The sequence below is a fragment of the Mustela lutreola genome, chromosome 3, assembly GCF_030435805.1.
Source record: "Mustela lutreola isolate mMusLut2 chromosome 3, mMusLut2.pri, whole genome shotgun sequence".
Classification (NCBI taxonomy): Eukaryota; Metazoa; Chordata; class Mammalia; order Carnivora; family Mustelidae; genus Mustela; species Mustela lutreola.
Window position 1 is genome coordinate 144,321,409 of NC_081292.1, and position 17,188 is coordinate 144,338,596.

General features: G+C 36.6%; 1 protein-coding gene across 1 annotated transcript in view; it reads right to left on the reverse strand.

Moving 5' to 3' along the window:
* Positions 1-17,188, reverse strand: part of GORASP2 (golgi reassembly stacking protein 2) — a 37,418-nt gene that overhangs the window by 16,479 nt on the left and 3,751 nt on the right. Inside the window, exon 2 of the mRNA XM_059167063.1 lies at positions 42-122. Coding sequence (XP_059023046.1) covers positions 42-122 — 81 coding nt within the window. The remainder of the gene's footprint in view (positions 1-41; positions 123-17,188) is intronic.

The following is a 17,188-nucleotide window of genomic DNA, read 5'->3' on the forward strand; positions in this document are numbered from 1 at the left end:
TACAACACATTATAGTTGAAACTACAAAAAGCTTAACTTACTAATCTCGAACCATTAATAGAAACAATAAAATCAAAGAATGGCTCCAGTCCAGCTCTATGTCCTGGGGAATTTTCTTGTACCTGTAAAAACAAAAGTGCCAAAAATGTAAAATACAAAGCTTAACTAAAAACTGTAAGCTAAATTTTAATACCTATTTTCAGTAAAAATAGACTAATTTCACTGATAAGGAAATACAGGTAAAAACATATGAATTCTCTCATTTCTCGTCATCTCTCCCAGATGTGGCCCTTGCACCTCCCTAAATTCTACCCATTCTTCAAATTCATCCCATATATGAGGTTCTTTCTCTACAGTTCTAGTTCACACCACCTACTTTTGGGGGGGGGGGGTGTCAACCTTTCCAGGATATAGCACATAACAGTCATCACAACTAAGTGACAAACTCAAATTAATTCAGCAAGCATTCATTCCACAACTACTACTGGTAAGGCACCATTCAATTACAAAACTAACAGGAACATAATTGCTGATGTCAAGATATTCACTATCTGTTAAGGAACAGATAAGAGGAGGAAGGAAAAATAGAGGACACACAGCCCTCTAATAACTGGAATACAAGACCAGCGAGTTTAAGAGCTATGATGGAGCTACAAAGTTCTAAGGAGAAAATTAATTCTGACTGAAGAAGCTTCACAGAAAAAAAAGGAGATATCTGAGCTGTGCTTTAGGCTGAGGGTTTAAAAGGTGAGGATAGATAAGAGGGATAAAAAAGGACATCTGAAGGTTGAAATATTGAGTAAAAATCTAGGAGTATGAAAAAATGAAGTTAATATAATACAGCTAGACAACAGGATGGTGTGGGATAGAAATACAGAATTACAGATTTTGAAAATCAGAAAATCTACAATCCAGGGGTATCTTTAAGCTGAAGTCTGCGGATGGCTTCAGGCACACGGCAGCTCCTGTAGTTATATGCAACATTTTATATGAATCAGCAGTTTTCTGGGTATAAAGATCCAGAGCTTTCATTAGATTTTCAAATGTCTTCTCCAAATAAGGTGCAAATACCACAGAATTTGTGTAGTTCCTTTATTTACAGGTAAAGAAACCATCCCATGACCTGCCTGTGGTCCTGCTGGCTCATGGTAGAGGTTAAACTCAGAAGTTTATCTTGCAACTATTAGTCCAGTATGAAGGCTGGAAAGAAAGCATGGAGTCAAACTTATATGGCACTTTTTTTTTTTTTTTGTAAGATTTATTTATTTATTTGACAGAGACAGAGAGAAAGCACAAGTAGGCAGAGAGGCAGGCAGAAAGAGAGGGAGAAGCAGGCTCTCTACTGAGCAGGGAGCCCCATGTGGGGCTCGATCCCAGGACCCTGGGCTAAAGAAAGCCACTTAACCGACTGAGCCACCCAGGCAACCCTAGAGGGGACTTTAAATGGAAGACTAAGATTACTTAGATTCTCAACCACTCAAATATTTAGCATCCCAATTTTGAAATAGACTAAAATTTAACTATTAAATTTTCTGAATTTACAGTAATAAAAATATTAGGTGCTATTAAGAGTAGTAATATGACAGAACAACAAAAAATTTAAACAATACACTTTGCCTTTCCTCTAAAATATTTTCATGTTCTAAGGACTTTTTGTTCCGATTGACGTTATTTTATACTGTCAATACTATCCTATGGAAGCAAGGTTTGCTTTGATATTTGCAGGCTGACGATCTGTAATAGTCCTAACAATTCTAACAGTGAATTCCTTATTAAGTTATCCAAACGATACACATTCATCCATACATAAATCTGTAGCTATCTGCACAGTAACAAATCATTTTAATGCTTTCAAAATGGAACTCAGATTGTTTCCAGAATCTGTTCCTCTAATACCAAGCTTCTTGGAATAATGATACTTAATCTTGGATTAATAATACATTCATTAGTTCCTGAACTGATGCTACTTTTTATTTATTTAAAACCAAATTACACTATCATTACTTCTGAAGAAGTAAAACTAGGTCTTCTTCATCTGTCACAGTAAGAAACAGTTGTCCATTATAAAGATGGTTCAATGCTTAACTTATTTAAACTGTTTAATCTTGCTTTACATAAATTTTCCTGCAAATTTGGGACTACATCACTTTTGTAAGTTAAACAAGTTAAATATCAAAGGGATTTATTATTTACAAGTATTAGCTCTAATGAAAATAATCAGCACATACTTGTTTAGTTTCTTTATAAGCACTTTTCTTAAATGGGGGATATTTTATATTCTACGTATTACCAAGCAAAATGTCTAGAACTCAAAGTAGCAGGCAGATTTCTCCTCAAAAGGCAACTCTGAAAGGGAAACAGTAGCTGTCTGGAGCTATTATGAGAAGAAAAGTGAGGTCAAGTCACTGCTAGCTGGGAAAGAGTCATCATCTACTAAGTGTGAAATGCCTATTAGGTGCCTAGAAATCAGGTGTGAAATGCCTTGGGTTTGAAAAAAGGATAATTACCTCTTTTAGTCAGAGGTATGGTTTAGCTGGATCCATGGAACCCCCTCACCGTGGAGTTTCTCATTTAGTAAGGTCCTTATCTAATCACCTAATTCTCTGAATATTTCTAAATGACCTTTTTCTAGAAACCAACCAGTTCATTGAGCAGTTTCAGAATTCTCCACTAAGGCTGCCAAAAGTTCACCTTTTAGTTAACAAGGACCAAAGACAGTACTTTTGTAATATTATCACCACCTAAGAAAGTTGATCCCACACACTGATGCCTATCATGCCACCCTTCGAGTCTAAAGTTTTACCACTATTTGTTTGAAATGGAAAGTTTCCAATGCCATTAGAGGTGTTCTGCCCCATAACTCAAGAGATTCAATAGCCAAGTAAGAATTCTAAAATAAATAAGCTTAGAGTTCTCTATTTTTCTATTTGCATTTGCTACAAACATCGATCTCCTCTAACAGACCTTGAAATTAATTTCTTTCTAAATTACTTCCATCATTAGTACCAGCATCATTCTGGCAACTAGGTATCTTAATTACTAATAGAGAGCCAGCAGAGGGAGCCCTAGAAAATGCTCTTTGACTCTAATATACTTAAATTTCCTACATTTCATAGCATGGAAAATACGATCTAGAACATAGGAAATTAAACATCCACAGAGTAAGTTTCTCTGGCAATATTATCCACTGACAAGAATCTCTTAGGCACCTAATTTTTCAAGCATCATGTTATTACTTCAATTCTTTCTGTCTACTCTAATACCTTTCAATTGCTGATTCACTGCCAGCTTCCTTCAAACCACATTAAATTAAAAAACAAAACAAAACAAAAACCCATCTATCTACCTGCCTACCTGGTTCTATAGGTCATCAGCATTTATTATTGGGACAGATACTACAGCAATTTAAGATGAATAGGTTAAACTGGTTAAGTATAATAGTTAAGATTTTACAAGATTTTGAAAAAAATGTACAACGAAAAGACAGAATTCTAGAATTCTTGAATTCTAGAATTCAAGACTGATGTGGTTTTGAGGCATGATTTTACCTATTTATTAGCTGTGTGAGCTTGGGAAAGTGTATTTTTCTTTCTGGGCCTCAGTTTTTTCATTTGCAAGTAAACGATAATGTCATCTACTTTACAAGAATACTGTAGAGAGTGAATGAGATTATGAAACACTGAGCTAAGGCTGACATATGATAGGAGTTTTACAAAATTTTTTTTTTTAAATATGTACTGGCATGTTTGATGCTTGGAAGAAATCTTTTTTTTTTTTTTTTTAAGTTTATTTATTTAAGTAATTTTTACACCAACATGGGGCTGGAACACATGACCCGAAGACCAAGGGTAGCATGCTCTTTTGACTGAACCAGCCAGGCACCCCAGGAGTCCTACAAATCTTAAACTTTGCTTCCTAACTCTGCAATCACTACCTGAGGGCAAATTTTTATAACCAACAAATTCCTGGACACTACATTATTTTTCTAACCAGATATTAACGTCTCTCATCCCTTTGGAGGAAAGAAAAAGACCTAAGATGTTAAAAGAAATCATCTTTCAAAATGTGTCTCTCGGGCGCCTGGGTGGCTCAGTGGGTTAAGCCGCTGCCTTCGGCTCAGGTCATGATCTCGGAGTCCTGGGATCGAGTCCCGCATCGGGCTCTCTGCTCAGCGGAGAGCCTGCTTCCCTCTCTCTCTCTCTGCCTGCCTCTCCATCTACTTGTGATTTCTCTCTGTCAAATAAATAAATAAAATCTTAAAAAAGAAAAAATGTGTCTCTCAAAAATCAATTCCAGATGGACAACAGAGTCCAGATGGACAACAGACAACAGAAGATCAAATAATAAAAGAATAAAAAGAATAAAACAATAAAACCATAAAGGTAAAATGATAGAGCCTTTAGAGAAATACTAAGAGAATATCTTTTGAGATTTTCAAATATGAAAAGACTTCTTAAACTGGATACAAAAAGCACTGTCCATAAACTAAAAAAATTTATAAACTAAACTATACTAAAATTACAAACTTCTGCTCATCAAGACAATTAAGACACTGGAAAGATATAACACACATCCAACAAAGGAACTGTATTCAGAACAGATTTAAAACTACACAAATCATTAAGAGACAGTAAAACCACAATGAGATAGGACTTCACATTCACAAGTTGGCTAAAATAAAGACAATAACAAAGGCTGGAAACAAACCCTCAACATTAATGATAGGAATGTAAAATGGTGCTGTCACTGTGGAAACAGTTTGGCAGATTCTCAGATGTTAATGAGTTATCGTATGACCCAGCAATTCTACTCCTAGATATATAAACAAGAGAAATGAAAGCATGTACATATAAAAATCTGTACACAAATTTCATAGTTACATTATTCACAGCAGCCAGAAAGTGGAAACAACCCAAATGTCTTTTAACTGATGAATGAACAAACAAAATGTGGCACACACATAAAATGAAATATTATTTAGCAACAAAAAGGAATGAAGTATTCATGTTACAACATGAATGAACCTTGAAGACATTATGCTAAATCATGAAGACCACAGATTATATGATTCCATTTATATGAAATGTTCAAAGAAGGCAAATCCACAGAAAGAGTAGATTAGTGGCTGCCAGGGGTTAGGGGTAGGAGGAATGTGAAGTAGTTGCTAATGAGTACAGAGCTTCTTTCTGGGGGTAATAAAAAGGTTCTGGAATTAGCTATTGGTGATGATGGCCTAACTGTGAATATACTAAACAACAACAACAACAACAACAACAACCCAGTGCATGATATACCTTAAAAGACTGAATTTAATGGTAGGTAAAATATATCTCAATGAAGCTACTAAAAAAACCCCCAATATATAACATAAAGGGGAAATGGGGAAAGATTTTAGTTGACCCTAAGAAAAAAGGGTACTGATGTGACCAATAAATAAGAAAATATGCTCAACTTCAACAGTCGTCAAGAAAATGCAAATTAAAACCACAACATGATACCACTATACACCTACCAGAACAGCAAAAATGAAAAAGATGGAAAATATTGATACAGAACAATTGGAAATCTCAATTTCTGCTGGTGAAAATATAAGGAGCAAACCATTTGGCAGTATCTGTTAATACTGAAATACTGGACCAAATACTGTATATTGTACTGAATATTGTAGATATAAATTTAGTATACCCAAGAAACATAGGTACACATATGTTCTCCCAACACAGTTAATGTTCACAACAGCACTAGCTGTACTAGTCTTGAACTAAAAACTACACAATGCCCACGAACAGCAGAATACATAAACAAATCCTGGTATATTCTCTCAATGGCATGAAATATATTAATAAAATAAGAGACCTACAACAATACACATTTCACAAACAGCATTTGAACAAAAGAGGCCAGACACAAATGAGTACAAATGATTCCACTTATATAAATCTAAGAACAGGTCAAATTAATCTACGCTGTTAGAAATCAGGACAGTATACACTCTGGGGGGCTGGTGGGTAGTCAGTATGCCTGGAAAGGGATGGATGTTGGTTACAGGAGAATGCTGTTTGCGAAAATTCATCAGGCTATACACTTACATGCGCTTTAGAAAGCTTTGACATGTATTTCCTCTATTCAAAAGCAAAAATGAAATTATTACAGCCTGAGAACATACCCAATATTTCACTTAAAAAGAATGCAGTTTGAAAGCTAGCAATTGAATCTAAAAGAACTCCAGTAGTTAGTGCAAAGACCAAAAGTAACTTACTCTAACGCTCATTCTTCTTCAGAATATTTCAGGTCACTTTCTTAAAATTAAAAATTTTTTTTTTTTAAGATTTTATTTATTTGACAGAGAGAGATCACAAGTAGGCAGAGAGGCAGGCAGAGAGAGAAAAGAGAGGAAGCAGGCTCCCTGCAGAGCAGAGAGCCCAACACGGGGCTCGATCCCAGAACCCTGGGATCATGACCTAAGCCGAAGGCAGAGGCTTTAACCCACTGAGCCACCCAGACGCCCCTTAAAATTTAAATTTAATTAACCTATATCATATTATTAGTTTCACATATAAAGTCCAGGGATTTGTCAGTCTTATATAATACCTAATGCTCATTACACCACATGCCCTCCTTTTTTTTTTTTTTTTTTTTAGATTTTTTTTTTTTTTATTTATTCGACAGAGAGAGATCACAAGTAGGCAGAGAGGCAGGCAGAGAGAGAGAGAGAGGAGGAAGCAGGCTCCCCGCTGAGCAGAGAGCCCGATGCGGGACTCGATCCCAGGACCCTGAGATCATGACCTGAGCCGAAGGCAGCGGCTTAACCCACTGAGCCACCCAGGCGCCCACCACATGCCCTCCTTAATGGCCATCTCCCAGTTACTCCCGCCCCCCAAATCCCCTCCAGCAACCCTCTTTTTGTTTCCTATGCTTAAGAGTCTCTTATGAGTTTGTCTCCCTCTCTGGTTTTGTCTTTTTTTATTTTTTCCTCTCTTCCCCTATGATCCTCTGTTTTGTTTCTTAGAGTCCACATTATCAGTGAGATTATATGATAATTGTCTTTCTCTGATTGATTTATTTTGCTTAGCAAAATACCCTCTAGTTCCATTCACATCACTACAAATGACAAGATTTCATTTTTTTCCTTGATGGCTGACTAATATTCCATCTTCTTTATCCGTCCTGTCTATGGACACCTGAGCTCTTTTCATACTTTAGCACCGTGGACACTGCTGCTATAAACACTGGGGTGCAGCTACTCCTTTGGATCACTACATTTGTATCTTTGGGGTAAATACCCAGTAGTGCAATTGCTGGGTTGTAGGGTAGCTCTATTTTCAACTTTTGGACAAACCTCCATACTGTTTTCCAGTGTGGCTGTACCAGATTGCATTCTCACCAACAGTGTAGGAGGGTTCCCCTTTCTCCATATCCTTGTCAACATCTGAAATTTCCTGACTTGTTAATTTTAGTCATTCTGTCCGTTTGAGGTGGTATCACATTGTGGTTTTGATCTGTATTTCCCTGATGCAGAGGATGTGGAGCACTTTTTCATGTCTCTGTAAGCCATTTGGATGTCTTCTTTGGAGAAATATCTGCTCATGTCTTCTATCCACTTATTGATTGGATTATTTGTTCACTGGGTGTGGAGTTTGATTAAGTTCTTTATAAATTTTGGACACTAGCCCTTTATCTGATAAGACATTTAGAAATACTATCTCCCATTCTGTTGGTTGTCTTTTGTTTTTTGCTGTTTCCTTTGCCGTGCAAAAGCTTTTTATTTTGATGATGTCCCAATAGTTCATTTTTGCCTTTGTTTCCCTTGCCTTTGGAGACCTGTCTAGCAATATGGTGCTGCAGCTGAGGACGAAGAGGTTGCTGCCTGTGTTCTCCTCTAGGATTTCATGGATTCCTCTCTCACATTTAGACCTTACATCTATTTTGAGTCTATTTCTGTGTATGATGTAAGAGAATGGTCCATTTTCATTCTTCTGTATGTGCTCGTCCAATTTTCCCAACACCATTTGTTGAGGAGACTTTTTTCCACTGGATATTCTTTCCTGCTTTGTCAAAGATTAGCTGACCAGAGAGTGGAGGGTCCATTTCTGGACTCTATTCTGTTCCACTAATCCATGTGTCTGTCTGTGTGCCAATACCATAATGTCTTGATGATTACAGCTTTGTAATAGAGACTGAAGTCTGGAATTGTGATGCCACAATTTTTGGTTTTCTTTCTTAAAACATTCCTTTGGTTATTTGGGGTCTTTTCTGGTTCCATACAAATTTTAGGATTACTTTTGCCAGCTGAAAAAAGTTGACGGTATTTTGATAGGGATTGTACTGAATGTGTAGATTGTTCTAGGTAACAAAGACATTTTAACAATATTTGTTCTTTCCATGAGCATGGAACATTTTTCCATTTCTTTGTATCTTCCTCAATTTTTTTCAGGAGTGTTGTGTATTTTTCTGAGTACAGATTCTTTGCCTCTTTGGTGAGATTTATTCCTAGGTATCTTATAGTTTTCGGTGCAATTGTATATGGGATCGACTCCTTAATTTCTCTTTCTTCTGTCTTGTTGTTAGCATATAGAAATGCAACTGATTTCTGTGCAATGATTTTTATATCCTGCTACTTTGGTGAATTCCTGTATGAGTTCTAGCAATTTTGGGGTGAGTCTTTTGGGTTTTCCACAGAGTATGATATCATCTGCAAGGAGTGGCAGTTTGATGACTTCTTTGCCAATTCAGATGCCTTGAATTTTTGTTGTCTGATTGCGGAGGCTAGGACTTCTAGTACTATGTTGAACAGCAGTGGTGAGTGGATATCCCTGCTGTGTTCCTGACCTTAAGTTTTCTGAAAACTGAAAAAAAGTTGTTTTTCCCCACTGAAAATGATATTAATGTGGGCTTTCATATATGGCTTTTATGGTATTTAGGTAATTTCCCTCTCTCCCTACACTGTGAAGAGTTTTAATCAAAAAAGAATGTTGTGGGCGCCTGGGTGACTCAGTGGGTTAGGCCGCTGCCTTCGGCTCAGGTCATGATCTCAGGGTCCTGGGATCGAGTCCCGCATGGGGCTCTCTGCTCAGCAGGGAGCCTGCTTCCTCCTCTCTCTCTGTCAAATAAATAAATAAAATCTTTAAAAAAAAAAAAAGGATGTTGTACTTTGTAAAATGTTTTTTCTGCATCCATTGAGGGTATCATATAATTCTTGTCCTTTTACTTATGTAGTGTATCACATTGATTGATTTGTGGATGCTGAACCATCCTTGCAGCCCAGGAATAAATCCCACTTGGTGGTGGTGAATAATCCTTTTAATATACTTCTGGATCCTATTGGCTAGTATACCGATGAGAATTTTTGCATTCATGTTCATCAGGGATATTGTTAATTCTCCCTTTTGGTGGGTTCTTTGGTTTTGGGATCAAGGTAATGCCGCCCTCATAGGAAGAATCTGGAGGTTTTCCTTCCATTTCTATTTTTTGAAATAGCTTCAGAAGAATAGGTATTAATTCTGCTTTAAATGTTTGGCAGAATTCCCCTGGGAAGCCATCTGGCCCTGGGTTCTTCTGGGGAGGGGGGTGATTACTGCTTCAATTTCCTTGCTGGTTATAGTTCTGTTCAGGTTTCCTATTTCTTCCTGTTTTAGTTTTGGTAGTTTACTTCTCTAGGAATGTCTCCATTTCTTCCAGACTGCCTAATTTGTTGGCATATAGTTGCTCATAATATGTTCTTATAACTATTTCTTTGGTGTTGGTTGTGATCTCTCCTCTTTCATTCATGATTTTTATTTACTTGGGTCCTTTCACTCTTTTTTTGGTAAGTCTGGCCAGTGGTTTATCAATCTCATTCTTTCAAAGAACCAGCTCCTAGTTTCACTGGTCTGTTCTACTGTTCTTTTGGTTTCTATTTCCTTGATTTCTGCTCTCATCTTTATCAATTCTCTTCTCTTGGTGGGTTTAGGCTTTATTTACTGTTCTTTCTCCAGCAAATTCTTCAGATGTTCTTTCAGCTCCTTTAGGTAAAAGGTTAGGCTGTATATTTGAGACCTTTCCTGTTTCTTGAGAAAAGCTCGTGTTGCTATATATTTCCTTCTTAGGACTGTCTTTGCTGCAACCCAAAGGTTTTGAACAATTGTGTTTTCATTTTCATTTGTTTCCACAAATTTTTAAAATTATTCTTTTAGGGCTCCTGGGTGGCTCAGTGGGTTAAGCCACTGCCTTCGGCTCAGGTCATGATCTCAGGGTCCTGGGATCGAGTCCCGCATCGGGCTCTCTGCTCAGCAGGGAGCCTGCTTCCCTCTCTCTCTCTGCCTGCCTCTCCGACTACTTGTGATTTCTCTCTGTCAAATAAATAAATAAAATCTTTAAAAAAAAAATTATTCTTTTAATCTCCTGGTTGATCCATTCATTCTTTAGTAGGATCCTCTTTAGTCTTAAGACCACTCTTATAATCTATTTATAGTTACATGGTTGGGCTATTGATTTCCACTCCACCAATAGACAGAGAATAGCCAAAAGAACTGAAAGAGATGCTACTGCCACTTGATTACAGCAAAAAAAAAAAAAAAAATGATAGCTGGCAGAAAATGAGAATAAAAATTTCAAAAATAAAAAGTGGTGTTAAGCCACTTACCAAATTCTAGAAGTAGGTACTAAGCATTTATGAGAAAGCTGTAATAGTGGGGTGCCTGGGTGGCTAAGTCAGTTAAGTGTTTGACTCTTGATTTCAGCTCAGTTCATAATCTCAGGGTTGTGAGACTGAGCCCTGTGTCTGGCTCCATGCCCTGTGGGGAATCTGCTTGAGATTCTCTCCCTCTCCCAATACCATCCCATGGGTGCTCTCTCTCTCTCTCTCTCATAAAATAAATCTTTAAAAAAAGTTGTGACTGTGTCTAGTTGTAGGGAATGCAATGATTAAAAAGAATGGTCTCTGCCATTAAGCCGTTTTTTAGAAGTTTTTACAATTACAAAGATCTGCACATGTACTGTCCAAATACAGTAGCCACTAGCCACAGGTGAAAATGTGGCTTGTGTGACTGTGGAACTCAATTTTTAACTTCATTTAACATGAATAATTTATATGAAAGCCTAGGTGATTAAGTACATGATTTGTATTCAAATACAAATATAATAGAATATATGGATACCATCACAACAATTAAGGTATAAAAAGGCTAAAATATATTTATCATCTGTGAGTGATGCTGGGAAGCATGAAATACATTTTAAAAATAGATTTGCATATAATATATTCTTGATACTGAAAGCAGTAAATAATCCATTTTAAATAAGAAATTGACTCCATACAAATTCATTCCCTGAGAGTTCTAACAAGTACGCTGAAGTTCCACTTTTTCCAATTCTTCTCAGGCCTCATAGTTTACTTTGAACAATTAAGAAATACAATGCAGCAGCTGAAAATAGTAAAGAGTAGTTATACTTAAAAATGAATGATAAAAATAAATGTTACCAAAACATGGACAGGTAGAATATATTATGAACACAATTACTGGCACTTACAGAAGTTGAACTTTTACACTTGGAGGTTATCTTACAAAAATAAAAATCACATCAGAAAAATACTTCCTTCATAAACACTCTAGAAAAAATAGCTACAATAAGCCAAAACAAAACTTGTGAGACTTTTTTTTACTCAAGAAGCAAAAAATGAGAACCTTATGACAGAAACTGCACAGTGAAGGGGTATCCATAAAAAGAAATTAGCATCCATGATTAGGAGCTGGATTTGGAATCACCAACTATATTTAAATTCTTCTTAAAGTGGTGTCATTCAGTTACTATAGGGAGTTTCAGTGGGTTCTGAAATTAATTTAGTGGGTCATTAATGAACAAATGCCAAAATAAAATATCAGAATAGATAAAATATAAAAAACTCAGGACTTAATAATGATCATTATTTTTCATGAAATGTAGAAGGACACACCAGTTGCAATGGAGAATAAATTTCTTACTATATTAAGAATAAAGTTTGAAAGACAGCCCTAAGAGATACCATTAACTGTTTTGTTCAAACAACTAAATGCAATTAAACTTTTGGCTTTTCTCTTACCTTCTGATCCTAGATCATTAGAAAGTTTTCCCAGATTTATCATGGATTTTTCTTTGTGTACAGACCTTACTGTTTTTTCTATACTGGTTGCTTTCCAGTGACGCATCATTCCCTTCTGAGAGTAAAAGTGCAATAGTACTTTATACTAGGTTTGGGTCATTTCACATGAACCACTCTCCGTTTTAAATCGTGGCTTGAGGACAGGGACAGCAGAGTAGAAGGGAAGAAAAGTTTGGGTGGACTCAAGGGAAGGCATTCTCCTAATTCCACCAGTCATTTATGGATTTCCAGCTGAGGAAATGCCACAGAACTGCCACCTTAATGTAACACAGAAAGGACACTGCAAAGCTACTTTTGGAACACAGGATATCATCAAAGTAGGCATTTTATAAGGTGATATACATTACCCACATTTCTGACTAGTATGTGAATTATTTCTCTTAAGTTTTCTAACCATGGAGATGGTTCCATAAAATGGGCTCAGTGGAATGTGTAACTGTCTCTTTATTACTGCACCACCAATTCCTTCACACATGAAAGTTAAGTTCCTCTGAATGACTTTCTGTCTACACCATTATCTCCTCTCATATGTTAACATTCTCACTTTTGTGTTATTTTTAAAAAGAGCAGGGATGTTAAATAAGGCTAAAAATTAAGTTCAATCTGAGTATTAATGATGACTCATTCCAACCATACACATAAAGCCTCATTTGTATGTATATGCTTGGGAGATCAAAATGATGGGGTAAGACGTAGGAATGTGATATAATAAAAATAAACCCTAAATCCTTCAGTTATTAAAAAATTAAATAAAGGTACTTTTGGAGTTGGGGGAGAGCTCTTCTATGTCTGAAAAGGGTCAGTTTTCCTCTTTGGGACTTGACACAAGTATGTGGAAGAGTTCAAGCTTTACTTGCTAAAACATTCTCACATGTTCTACCAAAATAACTCAGAGTTATGTTTTTCTGACTGACCCTATGGTGTAATTTATAACATATGAAGCAATCTGAAATAAAATTCTAATGGTAACTAAAAGGAAATTAAAACCTATCAGTATACAGTACCTTCTCAGAGAAAGTTGTATATCAGGAAAATGATGTTGAAAGAAAGTGAAGTCTGCTCCAAAAGAAGCAAAAATTCTGACAACCTGTCACCAAATTTTACACCAAATACCAACTTAGGTATTTGTTTCTTAGAGAAAGAAAACCTGCTGCATGACCTTAGGCAATAATCCTTCCGTGCTCCTTCTCTTTAGCTGCAAAGTGAGGAGGTTGACAAGATAGTTTCTAAAACTGAATGACTCACCATGAAATAAGTCTAACTGTCGCCAAGCTATCTATAGCTTCTACAGTGTAGATCAAACCCAACAACAGTATTTTAATTACAGAGATTCTCTTTGGCATTTTAATTAACGTGCCTAGTATCACTGTGATGCTAAGCATTGAAAAGGACAGGGGTACCATCTACCTTTTAAAGACAAAATTTCCTTAAAAATGAGGATCCTTGGGGTGCCCTGGGTGGCTCAGTGGGTTAAAGCCTCTGTCTTCAGCTCAGGTCATGATCCCAGGGTCCTGGGATGGAGCCTCTCTGCTGGGGGGAAGCCAGCTCTCTCTGCCTACTTGTGATCTGTCTGTCAAACAAATAAATAAAATCTTTAAAAACAAAAAAAAAGAGGATCCTTAAAAATTAGCAGGCACATAAGTAAAACTAATGGGTCAGATATGATCCCAAACTTGTACATTAGGGTTTTTTTTTTTTCCCCTTAAATTTAAGTAATATCTACATCCCACATGGGGCTCCAACTTATGACCCAAGATCAGGAGTCACATGCTTTTCCAAATGAGCCAGCCAGGTGCCCCAAAACTTAAGCAGTAAAGTATAGGGTTAGGTAATGGACGAGAAGTAGCCACTAAATGATCAAATAAATGTAAATGTTACCTAATATGCTTAGAGGTCTATTTTAACTAGTACTGCCACTACAATAGTGGTTCTCACTGGGTGATACAATAACACAGATGCTAATAATAAAGGCATCTGCTAACATTTACTGAGTCTTTATCATATTCCAGACCCTATGCTAAGGCAAATGGCTTTATTATGGAATATCTCATTTAACCCTTGGGATAACCAATGAGATAGCACTGTTTTATTTATTTTTTCACATTTTCCAATTTTAAGTTTCAAATTGTTTTTTATTATTTGTTTACTTTTAATTTAACTTTTATTTATTTTTTAAATTAACATATAATGTTTTATTGGTTTCGGAGGTACAGGTTTGTGATTTGTCTTACGTAATACCCAGTGACAACACTATTTTAATAAAGAAGTTTAAGGGCAAGGTCTTCCGTATGGTGGCAGTTGGCCAGAAAAAAAAAGTTAACGTGCTCAATTCTTTCCAAAATATATCATATACAATATGTACTATGGTTTTTAGTACAAAAAGTATAAGATGTACTACTATTATCCTTACTTTTCAGATAGAAATAATAGAGCTCAAAAAAAGTTAAAAGGCTTGTCCAAAAAAACACAATGATGGAGCTGACACTAGGATCCAGTGATTCCCAAGAGTGGTCTCGGGTGGTCTACTCCGAAGTCTCTCAATATATTCATGTCTACCAGATGACAAGGTTCCTTATTGCGGATCATGTGCTGGAACGCTCTCTCATGGGTGCTTAGAACAAAAACAATCTTTAGCATCATTCTGCTTATGCTGCAGTAAATTTATTTGCAATGCCAAGAGGGACAATGTACAGTCTCTCAGAGTAACTATTTTGGTTCTGCATACTGTTTGGAGGAAAAAAAAGTCATCTTACTTAATCACACCTCTGATGGCAAGCTACAGTTAAATCTACATTCTTCAGATACATACTGAAGTATGTATCAAACCTTTACAGATAAATATTTTCTAGATTAACTAGTATTAGTGAATCAATCAAAATAACATAATCCTTTCAGCATCGTATGAAAGCTAGCAAAATAAATGTACTGAAATTAATGGTTATTCTATGGTCAATTCTTTTTTCCCCCTAAATTCTGTTCTTATGAAAAGTTCAGCAGTATCATTTTAAAAAGCCCTGTCAGTATGTGATCCAGAGAACACTACAGGTAGTGCTGTACACTCTACTACTTACTGACCAGAACAGAAACTGTAATTACACACTACCTGTGGGTTTCCCCAAATAAAGATCTTGAGGACAACAGCCCATACACCGAAACACACTTCATCACAAAATATGAAAGTGTACAGAGTGTAACACTGATTTGTTCGAAGTCCAGTAATATTAGGAAAAATTTATGTTCAATGATAATTGTAAGTCTTAAAAAGGTGTAAGGTTCACATACATTGTATTCCATGGTATCTATGAACTGAAATAATATAATTCCCACACTTGAAAGGAATTTCAAAGAATGTTTATTAAACTTCATAGTCTTTCTTTAAGATTTTATTTTTAAGTAATCTCTATACACCCAATGTGGCTCAAACCCACAACCCAGAATCAAGAGTTACATGCTCTACCAACTAAGCCAGCCAGGTACCCCAAATGCCCTATGGCGAGCTTGAACTCATAACCCTGACATCAAGAGCCACGTGCTGTAGACTGAGCCAGCTGGGCACCTGTATTCATAGTCTTTTAATAGGAGTGATCACTTTTGGTTCTGCATACTGTTTGGAGGAAAAAAAAAAGTCATCTTACTTTAGGTGGGTGTTTATAAAGCTTCTTCGATTATAACTTTATATCTGAGAAACATCAAATAACCCAACAGTTTTCCTTTTATACTCACTCTGTTTTCAGAGTGAGTGAGGAGAAAAGAGGGGAGTAGTGAGATTTTTGTTTTTCACATTTGAAAGGGGCATAAATTTAAAAAGTTTGAGAAACACTGTGTTAGTGGAAAAAATTATGACTATCAAATATTAGGAATTCCCTTTCTCAAAATAAGTACCAAGTTGAAATCCTGCAGGATTTCATCTAGATTAGTGAGATACCATTAAAAAAAGGATGGATCCATGTAATAGTAACTATGTCTATATACTCCATTTTCTTTTTAAAAAATATTTTATTTATTTGAGAGCGAGAGCATAAGGAGGGGGGAGGGACAGAGGAGGAGAGAGAGAGAAGCTGAATCCCTGCTAAGCAGGGAGCCTAACATGGGAGTCATTCAAGGACAATGGAATCATGACCTGACCCAAAATGAGACACCAAACTGAAAGAGCTACCCAGGCACCCTCTTTTTTCTACGGAAATAATTCTACTGTCACTTTCTTCTCTAAGAAGAATATTTAATGCTGCCTAGTCCGCAGCAAATAGCTCTGGAGATAAAGGCCTATTATTATACTGGAAACATACTTCATCTCAATGGCCTTTCCTTCAAAACATGCATCACCTCAGAATCTCTCTTGAAGGAAATGACAAGGAATAGTGAACATGACATCTTCCATGTCCCCATAGTGGTGTGAACATTGGTTTCAGAATGTCCTCAGATAACCCCTATCTCAAAGAGTATTAGGTATAGAATGCAATTAATTTGAATATTTAAATTTAGAAACAAATCTTGTAATGGCATCATGAGGCGACTCCAAAATGTAATTTTAAAAATGGCCTTGTGGGGGCGCCTGGGTGGCTCAGTGGGTTAAAGCCTCTGCCTTCAGCTTCCCTCATGATCTCAGGTCCTGGGATCCAGCCCCACATCCGGCTCTCTGCTTGGCGGGGAGCCTGCTTCCTCCTCTCTCTCTGCCTGCTTGTGATCTATCTCTCTCTGTCAAATAAATGAATAAAATATTTAAAAAAAAAAATGGCCTTGTGTGGTTTACTTGGTCATTAAAAGAGAACCTAGGCAAGAATTCTGTATTCAACATACTTCAACTATAGTAACTTACAATAACTTCTAACAAACCTAAGAAGCCCTGGCTAACATTTTTCCTGCCTGATGTTAAGATTGGAGAGTGGGAATAAAAGTGGTACTCATGATGAACATGGAATTGGACTTACTGCATAAGTGAATCTGAAATATAATGCTATTTTTAAAAGAGGGCATCTGTGTGGTTCAGATGGTTAAGCATCTGCCTTTGGCTCAGGTCATGTTCTCAGGGTCCTGGGATTGAGCCCTACATCAGGTTCCCTGCTCAGTGGG